The 21,288-nt window shown below is 35.0% G+C and overlaps 1 protein-coding gene across 2 annotated transcripts in view; it reads right to left on the reverse strand.

The window, feature by feature from the left end:
* LOC109076766 (C-terminal-binding protein 2-like) overlaps nt 1–14,066 on the reverse strand; it is a 46,374-nt gene extending 32,308 nt beyond the window's left edge. The window contains exons 1-2 of one of the 2 annotated variants that reach the window (XM_042743016.1): nt 13,928–14,066; nt 2,002–2,154 (exon numbers count right to left, since the gene is read on the reverse strand). In XM_042743016.1, the coding sequence (XP_042598950.1) occupies nt 2,002–2,059 (58 nt within the window). In that variant the 5' untranslated portion in view covers nt 2,060–2,154; nt 13,928–14,066. Of the gene's footprint in view, nt 1–2,001; nt 2,155–13,839 lie in introns of both variants that reach the window. The other variant, XM_042743015.1, reaches the window with a different exon arrangement.
* Nucleotides 14,067–21,288: the final 7,222 nt, after the last annotated feature.

A 21,288-nucleotide genomic window follows, 5' to 3' on the forward strand; every position in this document is an offset into this window, starting at 1 on the left:
TATAATAAATTAAATAAATGATAAAATAATATTTATTATTATTAATATTTATGTATTTTTAAAAAAATCACAACCATTTAAAAAAGGTAAATAAAATATTTTTTTTTATTAGGAAAACAGGAAAATAAATAAATAAATACATCTACAATCAATTGAAATAGCTGTATTTTCTAATGCAAGCATGCATGAAATTTCTTTTTTAATTCAACAAGGACAACTCGCATGGCATTAAAGGAATGTTGCAGGTTCAATACAAGTTCAAGTTCAGTCAAAAGGATTGGAGGCATAATGTTGATGACCACAGAAAACTATTTTAAACTCGTCCCTCAGCTTCTTTGAAAAAAGGCAACGCAATACACATTTTTTTAAATCACGGCTATTCACAAACTTTTTCACGTCCACAACACAATGTATTTCCAAGTGAAAAGCATTATTCAACATGAAAAAAATGTGGGATGAGTCGAATCAATTATCAAAAAGGGCCGTTCCATACCAGAATGGAGACAGACAGACTGATGACAAGTTTACTAAAACACTGTCTAAATAGCTATTTGACTATTGGTTAACGTTATCCAATGACGTCAAACGCAAAGAAATTGGTTTCAGAAGAAGAGCATGTTTTGATTAAAGATTACAAAAGCAAACTTTTTTTTCTTTGGAATAATCTGCACAGATCATGGTGACTTTAACACATCAGACTTCCTTTACTACACACAGAGACCTACTAAAAATGACCATAAGATTAAACAAATAAACATATAAAGCTGTAGAACAACATTTCAGCGGGCAATAGTGTCCATCTCACATATGAAAACTACACCCTGTCAGACCAAAAAAACTAATGACTCTCTGGCCCTTCCTCTGTGTACACAGTGTCGTTTACAACATCCCCAGAGGCACATTCCCCTCCTCGGTTTCCTAACCGTGGGCCTAATTGATGTGCGAGGAAGAAAACGCAAGGCTGCCAGATCAACCACATGAGGAGTCCCAGCGAGGGGGTCCAAGAGCCAAATGCAAACTTTTATACGCTTATAATATGAGGCAGCAGAGAGATGCCAAACCGTGGTTTTCTGTGGAATGGATGGAAAACTCTCTCAGCGTCAGGGGATTATAGATTGATTGCATGTATGTGTGTGTCGATGTATATGTGATATGGGGTTTAGACAGTCATTTAAGTTCCTGCTCCATTAGAGGAACATTGCATCATCATGACTGATGTCAACTTTGGTGAACGTTCAGCATGTGTTTTGGAGTAAATGTGCATTTAGTTTCACTAGTTATTCCTTTGGTTTTTTAATCTGCCTCTGATGGCTCGCAAATGGGACCAATAAGAACATTTGGGAAGCTGGAAAAACTTTCTCAGGAAACCCGAGATGACATCACTTATCACACATGCCCACACGCAAACACTCTATATATACATATATATATACACACACACACTATAAAAAGGACAAAAAATGACTGCAGAATTACCATAGCTTCTTCGAAAAAAAAATCATATCATGGCTTGGTATACTTTTTTTGGCATGGATGCATTAAATTGATCAAAAGTGACAATAAACATATTCATAATTTCCATTTCAAATAAATTCTGTTCTCTTGAACTTTCTATCCATGGTTTCTTGAACAGCAAATCAGCATATAAGAATGATTTCTGAAGGATCATGTGACACTGAAGACTGGAGTAATGATGCTGAAAATTCAGCTTTGAATCACGGGAATAAATTACATTTTAAAATATTTTCAAATAGAAAACAGTTATTTTAAATTGTACAAATGTTTCACAGTATTGCTGTTTTTACTGTATTTGTGATCAAATAAGTGAGTATAAGAGACTTATAAACTGTAGTGCATAAAAAAACACATTCTTACATATTCCTTGAAGTCTATTGGACATATAAAATAGCATTTATATGTAGGATTATGTATTACCATTTGATACCATCACTGCACCATGGCACGGGCACAGTACTTAAGAGACAATGTGAGATTTCTTACCCTCGCAGATTTTGTCGAGTCTTTGTCGTTTGACCTTGTGTTTGTCAATCAAAGCCATGGCAGCTCTGTTCTCCTCCTCTGCTGTTCACTGAGCTTAGCAACAGGAAACTACAGCCCCCAGAATCCTCCAGTGGGCATAACGCCACCTTACACCTGCACAGAAACACACAGTCCAGATGAAACCAGAAGACAACTGATGAAATGACATGATTTTAGCCACTAGATGGAGCCATCATGAAACTATACAAATAAGAATGAGCTTCAAGCATTCATTTGGTTGAAGAAACAACAAATAGATAAACCAATACTTTCATATGATGACAGTATTTGATAGCCTAAAAGAGAACATAAAACTGCATTAGTGATACATTTAACTTACAAAATGTTCATATTTACAAAATTCAAAAAAATTAAAATCAAACGTACTCATACTTATGTCTAGGGATTTTCAAAATTGTATGTACACTCCATTAAAAGTTTGGGGTTGGTAAGATTTTGTCTCTTATGCACACTAAAGCTGCATTTATTTAATCAAAAATCCTGTAAAATAGCAATATTGTGAAATATTGTTATAATTTAAAATAACAGTTTTCTATTTGAATATATTTTTAAATACAATTTATTCCTGTGATCAAAGCTGAATTTTCAGCATCATTACTCCAGTCTTCAGTGTCACATGATCCTTCAGAAATCATTCTAATATACAGATTGGCTGCTCAAGAAACTTTTCTGATTATTATCCACGTTTGTGCTGCTTAATATTCTCATGGAAACTGTCATTCATTTTCTTTCAGGATTCTTTGATGAGTTGAAAGTTCAAAAGAACTGCATTTATTTGAAAACTTTTGTAACATTACAAGTGTCACTTGATCATTCTTGCTGAATAATAATAATAAAAAAAATTATTTAAAAAACATATAAACATCTTACTGACCCCAAACTTTAGATTAAGTATTATATTTAATACATAATAAGTGATGACTTTTGACTTGTGTGTTTTTAATAAGCAATCACCCCTAACAACAACTAGCTCAAAATGCCTTGGCAAGCAACCATAACAGTCAAGATTAATGCCAAACAACACTAAAAATACTGGAGTATAACAAATTTATTATGTGACCTTGGATACCATCAGCAGAAAAGTTAACTAGAGAAATGAAAGTAATTTAAATTACTTTAGATGAATCATGCACAGAAACAAGGTCAATTTTCATGCTGTATTTAATTCTGACTAGACTCGAGGTGACTTGAGTCTGTAACTTCAAACCGGCATTTTTTGTGTGTTTTGTTGGCCCTTTGAGGTTTAAAAATCATTTAAAATCAGAAAGTGTCTGCGCAGAGCTGCCAGTCTCCCTCAGTCAGATTCTGAGCTGAGAAAGAGACACAAACAGACTTCCAGTCCCACGCTGAGACGAACTCACCGAGACGCATCTCGCTTCAGCGATTTAAGAACCGGTGCCCTCTCACTCAACCTGAAACTGATCAGAGCACACGACACACACACACACACACACACACACAGCCATCCTACAAAAACACGACTCAATTTCATCCATCCTGCTGAAGGATAAATATCGACCCTCCAGACAGGAGAGGACCATGAAAGAAATGCATGATGGATCGTTTTATAAAGGGTTTTTCATAACAGATTATTTTCAATTAAAAAAAGGCATCCTGCATTTCTCAGTCCTCATCCTTTCGAGCACTTCCATCTTTTCCCGATCTCTCTTTCCATGACCACAGTAAATGCACAAGCAATTTCTGTGGCATCCTTGGCCTTGATTGACTGTTTGGTTTTTGTTTTTTTGCACAAACACATTCACACACACAATCTGTTTTTTCAAGGCAATGTGGGTCACAGGGTCAGCATAGACTCAGTTTTTCCAGCTGAATGCTGGGTAATCTGAAAGATCTGACCTGTGTGGCAGCAACAATAGCCTGAGCATGAATATGCACACATTAGTGTTTGAGTCACAGGAAGAGGTGAAAGCAAGACCTCCTCTTTCCAGCTCTTTAACACCTCCTCACTTTGGTAGCATATTAGAGTCTAACATCTTAACACACACACACACACAGTTTAATATGCCACTCTGTCACAAGAAACCTTACAGTTATAGAGCACAGCAACTCTAAAACACTGTCAAAATCATGATCACTGATGGCAAAAGAAGACTAAAACTATTCCTGCATCTCATGAGGCATCTGGAGGGGAAATGCAGCGGTTACTAGACTTTATACTTACCACTCACATTTAAAGTGACAGTTCTCCCCTAAAAATTAAAATCCTGTCATCATTTGTAGCCATTGACTTTCATAGTAATTTTTTTTTTCAATACTATGAATGTCAGTGGTTACTAGAAACTGTTTGGTTACTGACATTCTTTAAGACATCTTCTTTTGCATTCAACAGTAGAAAAATAATAATAATACAGGTTTGGAAAAACATGAGGGTAGGTCCATTTAAGGAAATATGAGTGTTGTCATGATGCTAAGGTGGTTTCCAGGTCATCTTTAGGTGGTTGCCAGGGTGTTCCTCCAGTAGCTAGGTGGTTATTTACTGGGTCAAAAAGCAAGTCTTTATTTATGGTTCAGATCATATGAGCAATACTTGCTTGACTTAACAAACACCACTAATAAAAGAAAAACATTACTTAGTCATTCTACACAAAAAAAAAAAAAAAAAAAAAAACGCTCCAAAACCTATCAGAATGATTTCTGAAGGATCATGTGACACTGAAGACTAAAGGAATGATGTTGAAAATTCAACTTTGCATCACAGGAATAAATTATATTTAGCTCTTTAACAATGTTTTTTTTACTAAATAAATAAATGCAGCCTTCATGTTTATGAGCCACTTCTTTCAAAAACATGAAAATCTTACTGACCTGAAACTTCTGAACAGCAAATATATTTAACCGTAGTATATTTCAAATGTATTATGGTATCACCATTTGATGCCGTCACTGTTAAAAGGTTAATAATTGTAATATGCCATTTCATTGCATCATAACAGAAAAACATTAAACTATTATGAATTTCATTTTAAAGCTAACTACAGTAAATACAATAAACAATCACAATATTATTCCATACAGAAAGAGACAAATGCAGTAATAATTAACCATGGTCATCCTCTGTAACCAAGGCAACCATCACTTCCTGTGACCTGTACTGTTATGTTCAAGGTCAGAGGGAAGAACAGCACAGACCTGCCATAGAAACACTGAGCAAAAACTTACGATCTAAATAAAAGCAGTAGCATTTAGATGAGTAGCTAGATGAATATTAGCAGAAAGACTGTTTTATGTAATTCTGTTTAATTAATTTACCAACAAGACTGATCTAAAGAGCTGCACAAGTCATAATAAGTGCTTTTAGTTTGAGATGTACATTTTGTGTCGGTTCACGCAGCACTAAAAGAGGAAACACAAAGACATCAGCTGTATCCACTTCAAAGACTCGCGTTTCTAAAGCACTCCTTCACACAACGCATGAATTACATCTGCTCCATTCACAAACCTGCTGCTTTGATTCAGCTGCACCTGTGTGTGTGTGTGTGTGTGTGTGTGTGTTATGACTCTCTGTGATTGATGTTTGCGTGTTTCGTTCCTCGTGTTTATCCTGCACAATAGACACATTTACACTGACCTCACTTCATTTTAATATTCATTAAGCGTTATGCAAAACCAAGCTGTTATGGGAATGTTTTCATTAAACGTCACTTTGATACTCCACTCTCTCAGTCTCAAACTCTTTCACACACTTTTCAATCACATGAAAACTGTGATACCCCAGTCATATTTCAGCCTAAATGAAAGAAAGAAAGAAAGAAATAATAAAATAAACAAATAGAAAAATAAAAACACAAATAAATAAAAGTAGATAGATAGATAGAAAATACATAAAGAAAATAAATAAATAACAAAAAATAAAAAAATATAGCTACATAAATAATAAAATTAAATAAACAAATTAATTAATTAAAAATAGAATACATAAAACTTAATAAAACTAAATAAATAAATGAAAATAAAGAACTGAATACAAATAAAAATATAGATTAATACATAAATCAAATAATACAAATAAATAAAAACAAACACATAATTTAGCCTAAAAGAAAATGAAAAAAAAAAAAAAACTAATTTAATATTTAGGGAATAAAAAGCATTTGCAAACTAACCAAATATAGACTTGTAGTTACTACAATTTCAAGTCTGATCAGTCTGTATTTGTTGCACTGAATTTATTTATACTGAATTTCAACTGAGAATTATTTCTCATTATGACTTTTGTTGGAAAAATGTGCGTAACAAAAACCTAATGGTCCTAAAAATATGCATTTTCCTCTCCTGTTTGATTCTGTGGTGAAATATGAGCTGGTCTTTTCTTTATCAGATGCATCCATTTATTCTTTTAAAAACTAAAAATCCTGTCCAAACTGAGCAGTGAATTTCAAACTCCTGTGTGATTGCTCTCAAGATGTTTCTGTCTTTAAAAGCTCTGGAGCACTTTGTTGAGGTGGCATTTTAAATATGCAGATCATCAATCACAACTGTTTTTTCCAGAGACCTTTAGAAATGCCAGCGCTCATCAAAGCAGCGGGACTGTCTCACTTCCTGTAACGCACACAAAGAGAGGAGACGGGTTTTAAATCAACTTCAGTAAAGTGTGTGGAAACATACTGGAAGGTTATCTGAGGAGGCACTGAAAGAGTTTAGAAGAACAGAGAGAACACTCCCAATGTGTCACTGTTCAAGCGTGATTAAAGATAAAGCGCCATGTCTACGGTTTTAAACATTGTTTTGCAGACACCACCGAGTTGTCATGAACACTTGACCTCACTCCTTTATCTCCTAACAAATCACTTTCTGTCTGAGTCACATATCTCACTTTCTATCGCTTTAATATCTCAACTGTTTCCTCTACACACACAAAAAAAAATGGTTCTTAAGCAGTTCTTTGAGGTCGCCGAGGTGCTGTATAGCCCTGCTACTGTATAAAGAACCTGTTAAACCCTTCTTTAAAGGTTGTCTAACTCTCTAGTTGGGGAAAGGATTCAAAAACAACATTAAAATACAGTGCATTACAGTGCAATTCACAAGATAATGTGGTTCTTGACCATTTTGCCCTCAAAGCCCCCAATAAGGAAATATTCCAGTGCACAGAAAAGAAGTATAGAAAAGCATAAAAAAGTCATTCAAACCAACTTTTGCCACTGTAGTAAATTCCCATTCATAGCAAACATATGAGTGTGAAGTAACATATTTAAAATCTGAGGAGGAGAATAGGGTTCCTCTTATGGTTCTACAGTGCTAGTCTATTTGACAGAGGTGCTGTACTGTAAAGATAGGAGCTATATAGCACTTAAAGAGGTTGCCCTATGATTACAAGCCAATGAACCACTTTCTGTGCTATTCAGAATCAGCACCATTTTTTAGAATGCAAATTAAATGATTTTCTCCACTAGACCGTATAGTACTGTCTGAAACTGTGCTCATGTTTACAAAAATGCCAAAGTCTATCATCAAAAGCCAGAGATCTCAATATTTCTCAAACAAATTCTTCCAAGATTAAATGTTCTAAGCTGTTAACCACATTACTGACGCACTTGCCACTACCTTTAATTTTCCCGAAAGTATGAAACTTAACTGCTAAACATAACTGAGAGTATGAAGTCAGCATGAAGAAATTGTTAAAAGAACATTTTTGGAGGACACTGAAGTGACCTGAGATCTGAAAGAGAAACTCTCTGACAAAGATTTAAATGTCTTTCCATTTTTTCAATGTAATCTCCCATATGGCAGAAAATAATTTCAGAAAATGTACTTCAAAATATTTTTAAATGAATATATTTTGTGTTAAAAAAAAATAAAAAATCAGTGTATAATCAATGTGTCAATGTAAATATATATATTTTGTCCAGATATATGTATGTGTATATATATATATATATATTTTTTTTTTTTTTCTTGGCCCTTCAAAGCACTTTAGCACAAGGTTTACACCAAATATAATAATCACTCTGAAAATGTTATTTCATTACGCCGTGCTGGTCCAAAATATATTTGGTATATTTTTAAAATGTTTTCTGGCCAGAATTGTATTTATTTATTTATTTATTTATTTTTTAAAATAATTATTATTTTATTTTATTTATTTATTTGTTTTTCTTTGTACTGCACAAGTATAAGAGATATTCAGAGAGATGCCAACAAGTTTTCAAACTGATACACCAAAGTCTGCAACCAAAAGTCAGAGATCTCAATTTCCCTGATAGACTTCTCATCTAACCAACAGAAGTGTTCAGGAAAACTAAGCCATTGTTTTTGCATTTATGTTTGGTGCTGCAAGTGTTCAGCTTTAAATGAAACATAATTGAGAGCTCAATTAAGTCTTCTGAGCAACAAAAGCGCAACATCAACAAAATGTTCCTCTGTGCCGCTCTCTCGGGGACAGAAACCTCCTCATGTGAAATCACAAACACTTGACCTCGCTCCCACACATCTGTATCTCCAAACGCATCACTTTCTTTCTCAGTCATATCTCTCACTTTCTTCCTCTTGATGTAGGACAGAATCCTCCTCACATGCATCACAGAAACACCACAATACAAGGCAACAAGCAAAAGCAAGCGAACCGGCATTTATAATATGACTCCACAAATACCTCCGTGATGGCTGTATTGATCTGTGATGGTCACAGCTATATGAGCTAAGCGACCCCTGACAGTCCGAGCACAATGAAGGGGCCCCTTGCCTCGCTGACCCCTTCATAACACGCTGAACTCAGTGACCCTGCTTTGACTCTCGCTCTTGGAGTCGAACTTTAATAGCGTGGAGGAGAGACTGCTCACATCGCCTCCTACCGCGCAAAATGATTTCAGCTCAGCGATTAATACTGAACATTCATCAGCAATTTCAGACATTTTCAGAAGGCTGACTTAAAGGACATCTGCTCTAGCCTGAGAGGACGAGGGGTTATTATGCTCTTATCTGTCGGAGATGCTCAACATGCTCATAAAAAGCCAAAAGATTCAAGAGAACAATTTAGTCGTACAATATATTGGTAATAGATCATATCAGTCTGAACAAGCAGTATTGGAAACAGAAGTGATTATTGCTTATTTTTTTGCCAATTTAAGCCAATTTTATCAGTATCCTCAACATCATTGAAGCACATCTTATGTTTTTACTATTTAAATGGTGTACTTTTTTAAAAACAATAGAAATGCATTTATTAAGGTATTCAAAATTCAAAAATCTGAATTTGAAAACGGATAAATATCACAATTTCACCAGTCAATTAATACATTTCATTAATACGTTATGACTGTTATGTAATAACAGACTGTTATGTAATAATGTTTTTAGGAATAAAATTTTATATAAACCAGGTGAATGATATAAGAACAAACCCCTCTGTTAAAATATGTAGAATATAGACAGAAATAAAACTTGAAGGTTTGGTGTCAGTGCTACTAAAGCAGATTTTTCTGACTCAGCACATATGAAAAAAACTAATTTTGAGAAAGACATTTTACTCATTTTAAAGACACATAATTGAAATCTAATGATGTAAATAACAGTGCAATAAAAATTAATACCTAAATGTGTAAAAAAAACTTGTTTATTTGTCACTAATCAGAAAAAAAGACATGTTATGGAAGCAAAATAGCTTAAAATCTCAACAAAAAAAAATTACCAATGAATGAAAAAACCATTGGTTTTGCCTGTAGAAACAATGGTTTTGCCTGTTCTGCCTTAAAAGTTGAACTACTTTTAACTTGAGTAGAGTTTTTAGTGCGAGATGCTCCAAAAGACGTGTGATGAGAGTGCAACAATTAAACACGCATGTCTAGTGCTTGATTACACACACAAAACAATGGAAAGACAATTTTTGCATTTAAAAACACAAGACATGGCGCAGTGTAATAAATATTATCTAGAAATGCATTTTTTAAAAAATGTACTTTTAACGAACAGTGTTCTAAAAACTTTATGCTCATGTGGGAGATGCTGCAAAATACATGAGATGAGAGCGTAATGATTGAATGTTAATGGTACATGTTTATAAAACAATAAAAAAGAAAGTTAAATAATAAAAAGAAAAATGCAAGGTCTAGTGATGATTTTAAAAAAAACAATAGAAATGTAACACTGTGAAAAAAAAATAGGTTCTGTGCAAGCAGCTCCTATGTCTGCATATATAATGTTTATAGATATAATGTATATATATATATTTTAAATCTCCAAAACCAGTTTGTGTACAGGTACAGAAAGAAAAGTAATAACATCATATAAAAGATCTCTACAAACCTAAAATGAAGCTTTAGGAAATTAATTTGCTTTTTATGGAAAAAACCCCCAGTATGGATTTATCAGACGTCTATCATCATAACATCTTTATCATTATTGGCCAAAATGTCTATACATGTATGGGTTTATCACAAACAGAATTATAACTTATGTTAGTTACACAGTAAAGCACCCATGCTAAATGAACCAAATTCTTTTTTTTTGTAGGCAAATTTACACTAAGGGTTTCCACCCTGGTCAAGCACATGGAGGACCTCATGGCTGTATGAAAGAAACAGGAAGCAAAGCCTGTAGCATTTCCTTTACAACTGAATCTGGCAGGAGAAAGAGTGTGAGATCACAAAACAGAAGAGGTTCACTGACATCTACAACAAAAACCACTCAAAACAGAGACCAGAAAACTGACGACTTCCTGCAGTATTCCATTACTTTTTTCACTCCTCAAAGTCTCTTTATAAATTTACTCTTACATAGAAAAGAGGGGGATCTAGTGGAATATAGTGAATTGAATGAATCTTTTCTTCAAGACATTTAAGCTTGAATCTCATCACATTCTGACTGACAGCCAGACACATCCCCGAGACTCAGACGAGCAGCGAATGAAATAAAGGTTGAATTCTGCAGCTCTAGGCTGATGCCATGTTCCAATTTCATACCAATTACCTTCCTATCAGACACCGTCAGACGTCCTTTCAGTTCTCTACTGTTGAGAAATCACCGGAATGCTACACTAGAATATATGCAGGAGAGGCCATATTAGTGTGTGTTAAACAAGGTATTAAACTGAGGAGAAATCATTCATATTCATCCTCTCTGTACCACTCAAGTGAGCGTCGCTCTTTAAAATTCACGTTACACTCACTCAAAAACAAACTCATTTCACTTCTGTGCTCCGCTCACGGAGGAATGTCAACATTCTGTAAAAAGAGCTACACTAGATGTTCATTGTGTTATTATTGCCTCCGGGAAAGAACACGCTCACATGTAAAAGACAAAACTACAGGCTGGAAAACACACAGATCAGCACATATGCTATCAAACAACACAACACTTCTAAGCCGATGAATGCAGCCCATATGAAAAATATGAATTAAACATGACTATCATATGTTCTACTGTACCTTGAAATATGAAAGATATAGTACACCACTGTTCAAAACCTTGGGGTCACTAAGATTTTTTTATTAGGAAATTAATACTTTTATTTAGCAAGGATGTATTAAATTGATCAAAAGTTACACTATTGCAAAAAAAAAAAAAAAAATCAAATAAATGCTGTTGTTCTGAACTTTGAATTCAAAGAACTGTTTTCATCATTAATGATAATAAATTTCTTGAACGGAAAATCAGCATATTAGAATGATTTCTGAAGGATCATGTGACATTGATGACAGGAGTAATTATGCTGAAAAATCGTCATCACAGGAATAAATGACGTTTTAAAATAGATTAAAATTTGAAATGGTAAAAATATTATTAATACTACTGTTTTACTATATGTTTGATCAAATATATGCAGCTTGGTGAGCAAAATACTTTTTTCAAAAACATTACAGAGATTTACAGACCCCACACTTTTAAACAGCATTGTATGCAAACAAAAACTTTGTCTGAATGTGAATATTGTTTTCCATTACATCAAATGCATTTATCTTAATATTGTTACACACATGAGTGTATGAAAAATGTCCTTTATAAGTTTCATAACATACCAACAGGCCTAACTGTTGCATGACACTTTAGTAAATGTAAAGATGTAACACATGAAAGTCTACTGTTGGCAAACATAGGCTACATCTTATAACATTTTTCTTCTATAACTTCTTCATAGTTTGAAGCCTCCAGAAGTCATAGTTTCATTCGCTAATATAAGCACCATAAATCCAAAAGATGAAGTTGTTTAAAAGTAGGAACATATCTGAAATACCTGTAACAGGAAAAAACAAATCAGCGGTCACAGCGGCCATAAAGTGTGAAGTCATGACCTATATAATTGTGCATAATTAGGACAACAAAACAAACAGGCTTATCAACTTTTAAAAAGAAAGAGAAGATACTTCTATGGCATTTTGGTGCAAATTCACCACCATGAAAGGTACGAGAAAATATTCATCAGACTACATTAAATCTGTTGAATCTACAACAGGTATTTTTGAGGTAAATACGTCAATTATTAATGTGATTTAAATTATTAATGAATTTAAGGACATTTCTGTTCAAGAAACATTTCTGTACTGGGTCACCACTTGATATCCAGTGTAAAACCACTTGAGAACCATTGATCCAAGCAACATATAAATGAATGCACACATTCCCTCCGCACACCTGAAGAACAGGATGCCATAAATATTAAAGAAGCCCTTTGCATTTTCCTGTCTGACTCTAATAAATGTCTTCCTGCTTCGTATGCTGCCATGTACACTATGATTCAGTGTGTGATGTGTGAGTGCTCCGGGGCGAGCGAGAAAGAGAGAGAGGGAGGGAGGGAGAATTCTCAGCGGGAAACATAATGGACGTGTTAGAAATCAAGGTCTCCAGTCGTCAAACCCAAACATGTAACCTACTGAGAATACATAACTGCTAGTGAGTAACACATGCATTGCATCCCATTAAACCAGCAAGGACTGCATCGCATTTGATAGTTTGCAGAGTTAAGCTAGGAAAAGTAACATTTTCTTTCGGGCCCCGGCACCTCCTTGAAAGGGCCCTTGACAAAGCCCTTAGAAACAGCAGATGTCCTGGTAGAGAACATCTGTACACACCCCCTCTCCTCCAGCACAGACAAAGGGGCATCACACACACACACACACACACACACACACACACTCACACATTTCTTAATATCTTGTTTTAAATCTGTAAGGAATCATCACAAATCTTCAAAAACGTGTATATAACAAGTTCAGCAACCAGACTAAACTTTAAAACTACATCATAATAGGGGTTGTTGACTTGGCCAAAACCTTATTTAGCAACCTTGTCATACATTATCAACTAAATATTACATTCACATTCTCTCAAATTGTACATTTCCTTATATAGTGCCCTTAAAAGACATGCAACATTAAGCTAATGCTACCAGTAAACATGCAACATGTCAACAGTTTTAATAAAGCTGTTTTTTACATTGTTGTGACAATTGTTGTTATGGAGGAAATGTTGTAAAATAATGCAGAAATATGAGGATATAATGTGTAGACGGGTATAAGAGAGAATGTGTAAGTGTTTTTAAATATTTTTGTCGCTGAGTGGCTCAAGATGTCCTCGGATATTAGAAACACAGCGAAGAGAAGACCAATCATTCCTTGTTGTAGGAGGATAATAAAAAAAATGGTGGGAGGGAGGAACACGCGGAGCAAAAGCCGGGGTTGGTTCCTCAAACCAACAACCGGCGAGTGCATCTTATACCTTACCTCGACAAACGCTTATGTATGTATGAAGATATCGGGTTCATATATCCATAAAGAAACAATCCGCTGCTCAGATACAACGTAGAAGCGTTCATGATTAACGACTCACCTTTAAAATGCTACAAAACTTAATCCAGCGTGGCCCAAAACTGAATATCTGAATGTGATGTTTGGCTCTGGTGATTGAAATAACTTACAGATGAGGCTCAGTTTGGTTCAGAGCGCAAGAAGGTGGTTTAAGGGGTTTAAAAAAAGAGAGGAGGTGATTCGAAGACTATGGTGCACTACGTTTCTTCTTTTCCCCAGTTGCAAGGATTGAGATGTCTCTCTGTTTTCCTTTTCTTTTTTCTGTATCTTTTTGAAAGAGGCGGGGCTTTGGATTGAGCTGACCAATAGCGGCGCGGTTAGCGCGGGGTCACGCCCACATCGAGTGCGTTTGCACTGGTCAGTTTGACCACAGCAGGCCTGCGGAACACTAGCATTGATTGCTGTCGCAGAGTAGTGGAAATTCTCTCATATTTGACCCCTGGTGTTGATTTTTGTGAGAGCTCATTTTTTATAACGCATTGTTTGTCTTCCTTTATGTCAAATTATATATTTTAGTCTGCGATTATATTGAATTTGAATGTAATAATTTTTTCAGAGAAAAAAAATTAAGTGAAAAGAGCTGATTAGTGACCTAGAAATAGTACTGAATCTGAAATATTTCTGTATTTTTTGTTTCCTCTTTAAAAATTAAAATATTCATCATTCATAATTGACAGTGGCAACAGTGAGAGGTATGTCAGTGCTTTTCTTCACATCATTCAGTTGGAGGTAAATTAATATTTCAAAATCAAAGTAGTTTATTGTCACATCAGGTCAGACTATAACACATCTTTACGAGACAGCCACATTGACATCAGGCTGAGTAGCCAATAAATACAAACACTTTCCCTAATTAACAATAAATATTGACAGTAAATCATATAGATGTGTGTGGTTCAGCAGATACTGTAGTGCAAATGCAGATAATGTAATTCAAAAATATGTAAACACATGCCAAAAAATGCAGCATAAAAAGAACAATATAAAATACAGTGATATTGAATAAAAATATGCAGGAAAGTTGGATAATAAAATGTCCGTGTGTTATTGATGCACATGTTTTATCCACAGAATGTCTCTCTTCTCCATAAGACATTGTCTTTTTTGACTCAACTGCAAATGCACTTCATAAACCCCTGGTTTCACAGACAAGGCTTAAGCTAATCCCAGACTAAAATGCATGTTTAAGCTGTCTCAACTGAAAATATCTTGCTCTGACATATCTTAAAATATGTCAATGTCATTGTTTTGTGTCAAGATGCACACCTTAATGTTTTCTTCTAAGGCACTTTTGTAAAAGTTGCTTAAATATCTTAATTTCACTAAGGCCTAGTCCTGGCTTAAGCTAAGCCCCGTTTGTGAACCCGGGCCAATAAGTTTCAAATAAACATTTTTTTTTGTAGGACACACACACATTCATCCTAACAAATCCCCCACATCCTTTTCTCTCTCTTTTCCCCCCTTATTTACTGTGTTTTGGTGAGGTTATGTAGAGCCTTTTTTTTTTTTTTTTTTTTTGCATATTTCTCACACTTTTTTTTTTTTTTTTTATCAAAAAAAATTTTAATATTACACAAAGATAATGCAAGTAAATACAAAATGCAGTTTTCAAATGATGATTTAGTTTATTAAGGTAAAAAAGCTGTCCAAACCTGCCTGTTTTTATGTGAAAAATTAATTGCCCCCTCCTGATCATGAAAGAGCTGTGATTAAGAACATTATTTTATAAAGCTGAGTTAAATTTCCCTAGCCACACCCAGGCCTGATTACTGCCAGACCTGTTGAATCAAGAAATCACTTAAATAGAACATGTCTGACAAAATGAAGCATGCTTAAAGAGCAGCACATCATGCCACGATCTAAAATAATTCAAGAACAGATGAGAAACAAAATAGTTGACATGTATCAGTCTGGAAAGGGTTATAAAACCATTTCTCAGGCTTTGGGACTCCAGTGAATCACGTTCAGAGCCATTATGCATAAATGGAGAAAACAAATGGAACAGTGGTGAACCTTTCCAGGAGTGGCCGGCCTTAAAATACTCCAAGAGCACTACGCCGACTCATCCAGGAGCTCATAAAAAAACCCAGAACAACATCTAAAGAACTGCAGGCGTCACTTGCCTCAAATATGATCAGTGTTCATGATTCAACAATACAAACAGAGATTGGGCAAAAACGGCATCTATGGGAGAGTTCTGAGGCAAAATCCACTGCTGACCAAAAAGAACACAAAGGCTCGTCTCACATTTGCCAAAAAATATGTTGATTATCCAAGAATTTTGGGCAAATAATCATTGGACTGATGAGACAAAAGCTGAACTTTTTGTAAGGTGTGTGTCCCGTAACATCTGGTATAAAACCCACACAGCATTTCATAAAAAGAACATCCATACCAACAGTCACACATGGTGGTGGAAGTGTGATGGTCTGGGGCTACTTTGCAGCTTCAGGACCTGGACGACTTACCATAATTGATTGAACCATGAATTCTGCACTCTATCAGAAAATCCTGAAGGAGAATGTCTGGTCGTCAGTTTGTGACCTGAAGCTCAAGCGCATTTGGGTTATGCAGCAGGACAATGATCTCAAACACACCAGCAAGTCCACCTCTGAATGGCTCAAGAAAAACAAAATTAAGGTTTTGGAGTGGCCAAGTCAAAGTCCAGACTTAAATCCGATGAGATGCTGTGGCGTGACCTTAAACAGTCCAATCATGCTCAAAAACCCCTCCAGTGTGGATGAATTAAAACAATTCTGCAAAGAAGAGTGGGCAAATATTCCTCCACAGCGATGTGAAAAACTCATTGCTATTTATCGCAAGCGCTTGATTGCAGTTGTTGCTGCCAAGGGTGGCACAACTAGTTATTAGATTTAGGGGGCAATTACTTTTTCACATAGTGCCAGGCAGGTTTGGACATCTTTTTTTTTCCCTTAATAAATGAAATCATCATTTCAAAACTGCATTTTGTATTTACTCAGGTTATCTTTCTGTAATATTAAAATTTGTTTGATAATCTGAATCTTTAAAGTGTGACAAATATACAATAAATAAATAAAACAGGAAGGGGGCAAAAACCTTTTCGCAGCACTGTACATTTCTCCCAAATTCAGAACATTATGCCTCTCTGGGCACAAAATGCGGATTTCATTCATTCATTTTACTCTTAAGGTTAGTCTTTGACTCTTTGCTTTACAGTACTAGTGTGTGTATATATATATATATATATATAGATATGATATAGATATAGAGATATATATATAGATATGAGAGAGAGAGAGAGAGAGAGAGAGAGAGAGAGAGAGAGAGAGAACGTCCTTCCTGGGAAGGAAGCAGTTGATTTTATGGTTTCACTCAACAGTCATATACCAAGTTTGCAGTTTCTGACATGATTAACATAAAATTAATAAATACGTTGTTTACTGGCATATTAGCTATATGAGCTCAGGTCAGGCGGATACATGAATGGTGTTCATTAAATGTATAATATGCTTCATTTACAAACTGTAGAAAAACAATATTCATAGGCCTAAAAAATAGTATTATATTTAAACCGATATGGAATAAAATTAACCACGTGTAATTCATTTAAAACAACATCTGAGGCCTAAAATGTGCCCTAATACAACAGATCATCCCACTTGAAATATCATTGTCATTCTAAACCCACTGTTTAACCCCGGCATTGCAGTGCTAAACAGCTGTTTGAAGAGAGAATGTCAAATGGTGTTTTAATCTTACCTTAAGTCCACCGAAAAGTCCAGTCATGAAAAATTAATAGTACAGCTGGCAATAAATAATGTGAAGAAGCACAATACTAGAACCTTTATGTAAATGAGTTGTGTGCTGCCTTCATCCAATCAATGACACTGATGCTGCAAATATGCAAATAAGCATGTTAACAGAGGGTTAATGTACAGTGTGAAACAAGGGCGAAGAATTTAGTAGGGAAGTGTTTCCCTATCCATCGACTATTAAATTATCCCTAGCAGTAATTCGTGATAAAACAATTAAATAGCATATTAGCATAAGTATATAATTTTGGCCACATCTGAAATAGTCATACCACTGATATTACCTGAGGAGTTAAATTAAATAGAAAAGTATGTCCCTGAGACTGAGCTTTTCGAAGCAGACTTGCGAGCTGTACTCTGAAGTCCCAATCTGAATCAAATGATTTGCAACTTACGCTCTAAAGTTTCGATCTGGATCAAAAGATATGTGAACCCACTCCGAAGTTCACAACTAAATTAAATGATTTGTGATACACGCTCCAAAGTTCTGATCTAAATCAAAATGATTCCTGAACCCACTCTGAAGTTCCAATCTAAATCAAATGATTTGTGATATGCGCTCCAAAGTTTCTATCTAAATCAATGATTGTACCAATGTGAATAATGATTCATGAAGCCACTCTGAAGTATCTAAATGATTTGTGATCCATGCTACGAAGTCCCGATCTGGATCACGAACCCGCTCTGAAGTTCCGATCTAAATCAAATGATTTGTGATATGCACTTTGAAGTCTCAATCTAAAACAAAGAATTATTTTGTGACAATGATCTAACTGATTCAGAGTTTCGAAAAGCTTAGTTTCAGATACAAATTTTATTTGCATATTTTCCAGTCTAATGACCGAACAAGACAAGGGGGTTAACTTTTGATTTAGATTGGAACTTCGGAGCGGGTTCGCAAATCATTTGATTCGGATCGCGACTTCGGGCCACGTATATTGCAAATCTTTTTTTCTGATTCTTGCTTTCTTTTTTTCTTAAACAGTACAGAACATCAAAACATTGAGGCAGTACAGTTATAAGAACAAAACAGAGAAAAAAGAAATTACAGAAAAGTATACACATACAAAATCCCTTAATAAAATGAATAATTTTATTATCCTAAAAGTGTAGTGTTTTTTGGCATATGGTACCATTTGTATAACCAGAGTTTTACTACAATTACCATGGTTAAACTATAGTTAATGTAGCAAAACCATGATTAATTCATGGTTAGTAAAGTGTGAAACTATGAGAATATTATAATATTTTTAGTCAGAGACTAGGCCTACTAGTGACATCAGCGTATGTTAACCTTGGAAGTTGTGTGCAGTGTGTAAAGTGAAACAAGATAACCCAGGAGGTTTAGAATGACCCAGGCTTAACATTTTCAAGTTTAAAAAGCCCTAAAAAGAATGTTCTCAAATGTATTCAAAGAACGTTCTTGCAAGGTTCTCTCAAAGTTATGAACAAACATTCTTCCAGTAATGATAATAGAACGTTCCTTCAAAGTTATCTGGTCTTTACTTATGTTCTGAAAACATTAGCATAAAAATTATTTATATACAACATTCATCGAACGTATTATTTCTGGAACATTTTAGTTTGATGTTCCTCTAATTGTTACTGTTGGTTTCAGATCATTTAGAGAATATTCAAAGTAAACATAATGCTTGGAAAATTATCAAATGGAATGCTCCAATTTTGAATGTTCAGAGAACCAAACATTCTTAGATCCTATTTTGTTAGTTAGTTAGGTTCTTATTAAAACATTCAAAAATTGCTTCTTCTTCTTCTTTTTTTTCCCTTTTTTTTATACTTGTTTTCATTTTGAAAGAACGTGCTTCAATTGAGTAGCTTGATCAAATGGTTGTAAAATGAAACACTTGAATGAACTGGTGCAGCACTGAATACTGACTTCTGACACCAAGCACTGAGTTTTTACTGTGTTTTAACATCCACTCAGACTGATATACACCGGTATGGATGTGAGCAATCTTTAACAACGACATATTCTAATGCAGCAGCCCTCTCAAACTCATTTGAATGAATATTTCATCACAATGAAGGTTTATTCTGCTGTGTGCCGGGTCTCCTGCAGCCATTTCTCAAGGTTAGACAGAGTTATCACAGGGCCAAGCTGAAAAACAAAGATGTGCAGCTGAGAGGCAACAGTGAGCAATATCTCACAATAACAGCATCAAGGAAAAGATGTTGTTGACGAGGAGAAAACATAACCGCATTATGCTCTATGAATTATAATCAAAGGTAGGGTTTAGACAGCAGATCTCACGCGTATTGAAACGTAACTGCAGACAGAATTAATTTCTGCATTACAAAGAAACACTTGTTTACACTTGTCTGGAAAAAAAGGCTAATTAGAGTGTTAAGATGCACTAATTATTTCATCAGCAGAGAACAGTATGGGCTAAATTATTTGTCTTGACCTCTCGTGTAAAACATGCCAGACTGTTTCATTAATTCATTATCTAGCAGTTTTAATTATAACGAGGCCAGTAAAATGAAGTGATGGAATGCCCTTAAGTTAAGGCTCTTAATTCAGAAATGATTTATGCTGATTAATCTTCTCTATTAGCACATAATGCATTCTAATGTTGTAATGTACCTTGGCATCTGACTATCTTTTTATAAATTCTTGTCGTTAAAACATTAGTTGCCATAGAAACCTAACAGGTTTGTTTAAATGGAAATGTAACAATCTATTGAAAACTTTCCTGTTTTGAAAGAAAATGCACTTTGTTTATTTTTCACACAACTCAAATGCTTGTTGGTGCGCCGGAGCCCTTTAGAGTGCAGCACAATAAAAGATGAATCTCAATGAGATGCAGTTCTTTGATCTCAACTGGGTTATTCTGCATTCAGCAAATCCATCAGCTTGTGTCCAGCAATTTATTTTTCAATATATCTTTCAACAGTGAGAATTGCAATTAACTGTCAGCACAGAGACAAATAACATTAAGATCAAAGTTTAACATTTTAAAAAACAAAGACTATCAGTTGAACCAGCACCAGAGTAAGTCAGACAATATTAAGAGAACAGACAATGTTAAGAGAATTCTCTGTGCCATCGCCATGGCAACATGCTTATCTTTCATGAATAGGTTATGAAAGAAATGCAATGTGCAAAACTTCATTACCAACAAAGAAATAAATACTTAATTACTGGATGTCATTTTCTTGGATTGCATTTCAAAATGTGGGCTAAACAAAGACGGCGATTCCTCCCGGTATCTCTCGCTGGGTTCCTGCGATCTGGACGTGTGGCTAAAGGAAATCTGGAAAGCACAGAGGATTCTCCTCGCTGCTCTTTTCCAGGTGTGCACAGACTGCGATACAGCTGCCGTTTCAAATGCAACACCTGCTAGAATAAGATGGCAATCTTATGCTCTCTCTTTGAAGCTGAGATAATGTAACGCCGTTCACTGTTTAATCTCTTTCAAAGGCAGGATTCTGAGCTTTAGCCCAAACGTCACACTGCCCTGCTGAGATTTTTACCCTTAAATCCACACAAATCCCCATTTCTTGCTTTGAACCACATCAGGTGAGTAAAATGCCAATTTAATTTTGTGATTCTCGCTGATTCTCACTGTTCGATACATTATATTTTTTGTTGATATGTTAAGTAACATTTTTTTTTTTACATTTTTTGTTTTCACCTTCATTTTAAAGTTTTAGTA

The sequence above is a fragment of the Cyprinus carpio genome, chromosome B17 (assembly GCF_018340385.1).
Source record: "Cyprinus carpio isolate SPL01 chromosome B17, ASM1834038v1, whole genome shotgun sequence".
Lineage (NCBI taxonomy): Eukaryota > Metazoa > Chordata > Actinopteri > Cypriniformes > Cyprinidae > Cyprinus > Cyprinus carpio.